Below are 6,496 nucleotides of genomic sequence, written 5' to 3'. Positions count from 1 at the left end.
GAAAGAAGGGCATAAACATGGCCTCCCATGATACCCTAAACTGTAGCTCAGACCTGTTTATGTACTGTTCAATTGACACAGTTGTATACATTTGCAGAAAACAATGTTTACATTCAATAGTGGTGTGTCAGGATTTTCTTTTTTTAACTAAGGTGGTGAAGATAAAATTTCCAGACAAATATTTATTTTATGACTGTTTTATCATAGATGGAATAGTAAACATTTTCATCATGAAATATTTTGCAATTAAAAGAATGATTGTAGCAGAGTAGTTCATTAGAAAAAAATAGAATATAACAAACTGAAATAAGATGAAAACTATTTGTCTTGTTACCATTTTGCTGACATAATCGTAATTTCTTCTGCTTTTTTCCCAGTGTTCCCATAAGCTAGATTTACATAATTATCACAATACAAAGCCCACTTTTCTTGTGAATTCTTTACATGAACTGCCCAGAAAAGAAAAACACCTACAGGTGGGAAGTAGGTGACAAGGCACAGGCAGGTGATGGAGGGGGAAGAATTAGTTCAGGTGTCCTCTGGGTGGTGGAATTGTGTGGGAACATTTATTCACATAAGCTAATATAGTGAATTATGTTTGAGATAATTTTCAAAATCCTGCAGCCTATAAATACCTAAGTCTTTAGAAAGATATGAAAATTGGATGCTGAATTCCTGCTGCTTTAACATCTGCCCAGTTGATAGAACCTGTTAGACTTGGTGGCTGCTCAACATCATGGGTGTAATCATTGCCTTTGAAAATACTTTTCCATGTGACAGGAACCTTGAAAAATGCAGGGGTAACTGTCTTATTTGCAGACAAAGTAAATTTCAAACCAAAATTGACTAAGAGAGACAAAGAAGGTCACTACATGCTTATAAAGGGAACAATCCAAGAGGAAGAAATTACAATCATAAATTTATGTGGACCAAATAGTAATGCTTCCAATTATACAAAACAAATAAAAAGGACATGAAAAACCAAATAACCACTAATACAATTGTAGTGGGGGACCTAAGTACCTATCACAAATAGACAGATCCTCTAGGCAAAAAATCAACAACAAAATACTAGAACTGAACCAATCTTTTGAACAAATGGACTTAGTAGATGTCTACAGAATGTTCCACCACACAAAATCAGAATATTCATTCTTTTCAGTTGCACTAGGTCATTCTCCAAAATAGACCACATACTAGCTCGTATAACAAATTTAAATAAATGCAAAGGAATCTAAGTTTTCCCATGTATATATCAGATTATAGTGAAATTAAGCTGGAGATCAATAGCATAAGAAATCGTAAGAACTTCACAAACACATGGAAATTGAACAACTCTCTGTGAACAATCAATGGGTCACAGAGGAAATTAAAGAAGAAATTAGTTTCTACAAATAAATGCTAATGCCGATACAGGAGTCTATGGGACACAATGAAAGCAGTTCTATATGGAAAATTCATAGCAGTGAATGCCCACACTAGGAAAACAGAGCGAGCTCAAATAAATCACCTAATGATAAATCTTAGGCTCCTAGAAGGAGAAGAGCAAGAAAAACCCAAAGGTTGTAAAAGGGAGGAAATTACAAAGATCAGAGAAGAAATCAATTCAATGGAAACTAAGAGAACAATACAAAAAAAATCTATGAATTGAAGAGTTGGTTTTTGAAAGAATAAATAAAATTGATAAATCCTTAGTCAACATTGTCAATAAAAGGAAACAAAAGGCTCAGATCCATGCAATTAGGAATGAAAAAGTTGAAGTTACAACAGATCCCACGGAAATCCAGAGGATCATCAATACCTACTTTGAGAACCTGTACTCTAATAAAATGGAAAACAGAAGAAATGGACAGATTTCTTGATACTTATGAATTACCAAAGTTGAACGAAGAACATAAAATGAATTCTAAACACCTCAATTATAGTTAGTAAAAGTGAAAAAAATAATTAAAAGTTTACCAACAAAGAAAATCTCAGGTCCTGATGGATTCAATGCTGAATTCAGCAAGACATTGAGAGAAGAACTATTGCCACTATTCTTTAAACTCTCCAATGAAATTGAAAGGGGAGCAATACTTCCAAATATATTCCTGGAAGCAAGTGTTACTTTGATTCTGAAATAAGGGAAAGACCCAACCAAAAAAGAGAACTACAGGCCAATCTCATTGATGAACATGGATGTAAAAATCCTCAATAAGATACTGGCAAGCAGAATACAGAGGGTCATCAAGAAGATCATACACACTGAGCAAGTCAGATTTATTGGGATGCAAGGATGGTTCAACAGATATAAATCAATAAATGTATTACATTATCTTAATAGAGTCAAGGACAAAAACCATATGATCATCTCTATGGATGCAGAAAAAGGATTTGACAAAATTCAACACCCATTCATGATAAAACCCCTGGAGAGAATTGGAATAGATGGTCTTTATCTCAACTTGATAAAGGTTGTCTATAAAAAAAAAAACCACAGCCAACATCATACTGAAATGTCAAAAACTGAAAACCTTCATACTAAATTCAGGAACAAGACAAGGATGTCCACTATTACCACTCCTGTTCAATGTAGTTTTGGAAACATTAGCCACAGCAATTAGAAAGAAATAAAAGCAATAAAGGTAGGAAAGGAAGTTAAACTGTCACTATTTGCTGATAATATGATACTCTTCATAGAAGACCCAAAATCTCCTCCAAAAGACTTCCAGCCTTAGTTGACAGATTCAGTAGAGTAGCTGGATACAAAGCAAACACTAAAAAAATCAATATCCTTCTTATACACAAATAACAGACTCATTGAGAGAGAAATTAGGGAAACAGTCCCTTTCACAATAGCATCCAAAAAAAAAAAGAAATATCTAGGAATCAATCTAACAAAGGAAACAAAAGACCTCTACATTGAGAAGTACAACCCTCTGAAAAAAGAGACCAAAGAGGATACAAGAAAATGAAAAAATATCCCTTATTCCTGGGTAGGAAGAATCAATGTAGTGAAAATCACCATACTTCCAAAACTGCTAAACATATTCAATGCAATCTCAATTGAAATTCCAACAGTATGTTACCCAGAACTAGAGAAAATAATCCAAAAATTTATTTGGAACCAGAAGAACTTAGAATAGCAAAAACAATTCTAGGCAACACAGACGTAGCAGCGGGTATCACAATCCCCAACTTAAAACTATACTACAAAACCACTGTGTTTAAAAAAAAGGCATTGTACTGGCAAAGAAACAGACCAGAGGATCAGTGGAATAGATTGAAAGAAACAGAAACAACTCCAGATGTACTCAGCTACCTCATCTTTGACAAAGAAGCCAACCGTCCTCTATCAAGCCAACCATCCTGCTATCAAAAAAATCAACCAAAAACAAATGCTAGGGGTGTGGGGGGAGAAAGGAATCTTTCTTCATTGTTGGTGGGAGTGCATACTGGTGAAACCACTATGGAAATCAATATGGAGATAACTCAAAGAACTAGGATCAGAAGTCCCATTTGACCCAGCTATGCCCCTGCTGGGTATATTCATAAAAGAATTATGTGTCATACCACAGTGATATACACTCACCTATGTTTATAGTGGCACAGTTTATCATAGCTAAAACTTGGAAGTAGAGGTCAAGGCATGGGAAGGCTCCTAATCAGGGTGAGGACTCAGGTCTGCAGAGACAAAGCCAGCACTGACTTCTGTTCCATTAAATGAATTGTGGCTTTGCTGCTGCGGCCAGGTGTAAGCACCGTCCTGATAAATGCCAATGTCCCAGCTATCAGCTTAGCGGATGGGTTTAGGCCCGTGCTCTGGGTGGATGTATACTAAACGTGGAAGAGCTTCACCTTGCCGATCAGCCCAGTGGTGATCCCCAGGAATCTGAAGACCGCAGTCTACTAGGAATTGCTGCTGCATAGAGCAGAGAATGAAGGAAACGGCTTCAAACTGGAAGGAAGTACTAAGGACTCTAGGGAAAATGGTCTGGGATTCCGGGAGCAGTACTTATTTCCTGTTGATTACAGTGTTTGATCAAGCCAGGCAGATAATGCTCAGAATTATTTATAGATGTGATTAGGGGAAACTAAAACACAAATCAGAGCAGCTAAGTAAGGTAATAAGCGGCGTGCTGAAGGTTACAGGCACACAGGTCCCTGGGCACACCTTGTGCATTTCAGCACTGCCAGCGTCTGAGTATGGAGACACAAACACACCCTGGTGTGAGCATTGTGAAAGCGGATGGATGATAGATCATCTCTGCTTTCAGTACAACAAGGACAATGTTATGTTCTTTATCTTCAGTATTCACAAAGGAGTGAGGCATTAGTACAGTAAACATTGTCATGTTCTCTTTGTCCTTATATACAGAATCTCAATTTTAAATATAGTACCATTTTGCAGGTGTAAAATGTGCTTTATTTATAAAGTATTTTTTCCCCAAACACTTTTTGCATTGCTTCCTTGACATCCTTGTTCCTCAAGCTGTAGATGATGGGGTTCAGCATGGGAATCACAATGGTGTAACACATGGACACCACCATGTCCTTCTCCAAGGCATAGCTGGAACTTGGTCTCACGTACATGAAAATAAGAGTTCCGTGGCAAATGGACACTGCAGTGAGGTGAGAGCCACATGCAGAAAAGGCCTTCCGTTTCCCTTCTGCAGAGTGTGTCCTGAGAATAGCTGACAGAATGAAACCGTAGGATCCCAGGACGATCAGTACAGTGAATATCTCAATGGAGCCAGCAAAGTAGAATAGTAGAAGCTGGTTTCTGTGAGTGTCAGAGCAGGAAATTGCGAACAGAGCAGGGACGTCACAGAAGATGTGTTGAATGACATTAGGTCCACAGAAGGACAGGCTGAAAGTGGCTCTGGTGTGCACAGTGGCATGCAGAATCCCCCCGAGGTAGGACGCGGCTATGAGTGGCACATAGACCCTGGGCCTCATGCTCACCGTGTACAGCAGGGGGTTGTAGATGGCTACATAGCGGTCATAGGCCATTGCTGCCAAGATGAAACATTCTGTGGTCCCAAACATTGCAGCAAAAAACATCTGTGCTGCACACCCAAGGAATGAAATGGCTTTCTTCTTTGACATGAAATCGACCAACATATTTGGAGTAATAGTGGAGGAAAAGCCTGCATCCACAGATGACAATGCACTAAGAAAATAGTACATTGGATTGTGTAGCCGGGAATCCTCACTGACCAGCACAATCAGCCCTAAATTTCCAATGAGAGTAAAAAGGTAAACTGCTAGAAACAGGAAGAAGCAAACGATCTGCAGCTCAGGATTGTCCGTAAATCCCTTCAACTCAAATACAGTCACTTCAGTGAAATTCTCCATGCTGACATCTCCCAGGACGGACCTGAAGACAATTGTAAACGGAAGATCGTGTCTCTAGGGTAGAACGACCCTCACTGTAGTGAGCTCAAGGCCAGAGTGGAGCATCTAGTGAGACCATGCCACAAGAAAAGAAATAATAGTGATAATAATAATTGCAGGGTCAAGACTGAGATCTCAGTCTTCCTTACAGCATGTTACACTTTGGCCAGTTTCCCTGTCTTTTGATGTATTATGACTTCATAGTTCTCCCAAGGAACTAAAGCAAACCATGAGTCTTGATGTGTTTTGATACTTTTAAATAACTCAACCTTGAGAAATAGTTACAGTAAGTTGATCACTTCAATGATATAAAATTTATTATTGATAGTTCTCTTTTGGTACCAGGGATCAAACTCGGGCCCTTGCACTTGTGAGGCAGGCCACCGAACCACTGAGCTAAATCTCTGGCCCAATAGTTTTCTTCATAATATCAAGATACAAGATCCACACAGTTCAATATGTCATGTATTTTATTACTCTACATTGAAAGCTTTTATGAATTGTTCTTATTTTTAACTATCTTCATCAGCCGCCAAAATTAAACCGTGCACTTCATAAAGAGCACTCTTATTTACTTACACAACTATAATTTCAATATATTTATTACCTTTTTTGCAAATAAGTGCTTGCTTAAATTCTCAGGTAGAACTCTGGATAAATTAGATTTCACATTTGCAAAAGGCGAGAGAGCTTTAGTAGAATACTTGGTTTTCAGTGGAGAAGTAGTTTCTAAAAGCAGCATAGATATTCTTTAGACTTTAGGTTCTGCCCGCACAAATAAAATTTAAATCATTTGAAGTTTTCTCTCACCCCAGATACAACAAATGCAGGTCTGGGTACACTGTGAAGATGTGTAGATGAGGTTGTTTTTATCCAGTATTTCACTGTTGATGAAGCCCATAATGTTCCTAAGGGAATATGCCTCAATTATCTGCTGGTCCAAAATAGCAACATAATGATTTCCTTCATAATTGAAAGTGTAAATGTCCTGGAGTAAGACTCAATTTGCTGTTATTTATTGAGTGGTGTACTTCAGACTCTGTTTAAAATTTTTGAAGTTGTAATTTTAAAATGTTTATTAGAATATATTTTCAGTATATTACTGTTTAAACTATTTTAG

General features: G+C 37.7%; 1 protein-coding gene across 1 annotated transcript; it reads right to left on the bottom strand.

Annotated features, from left to right (window-relative positions):
• Positions 1-4,404: 4,404 nt before the first annotated feature.
• Positions 4,405-5,337, bottom strand: LOC104868325 (olfactory receptor 1086). Its single transcript, XM_010633072.3, has one exon. The coding sequence runs from the start codon at positions 5,335-5,337 to the stop codon at positions 4,405-4,407; it is 933 nt and encodes a 310-aa protein (XP_010631374.1).
• Between the last annotated feature and the right edge of the window lie 1,159 nt (positions 5,338-6,496).

The sequence above is a fragment of the Fukomys damarensis genome, unplaced genomic scaffold (genome assembly GCF_012274545.1).
Source record: "Fukomys damarensis isolate Sample0158 unplaced genomic scaffold, DMR_v1.0_HiC HiC_scaffold_27, whole genome shotgun sequence".
NCBI classification, from domain to species: domain Eukaryota; kingdom Metazoa; phylum Chordata; class Mammalia; order Rodentia; family Bathyergidae; genus Fukomys; species Fukomys damarensis.
The sequence above is the reverse complement of the archived record's forward strand: the minus strand, read 5'-3'. Positions and strand labels throughout refer to the sequence as shown.

Coding starts and splice junctions, on each gene's coding strand:
- LOC104868325 (XM_010633072.3), bottom strand. CDS start 5,337: ATGGAGAATTTCACTGAAGTGACTGTATTTGAGTTGAAGGGATTTACG.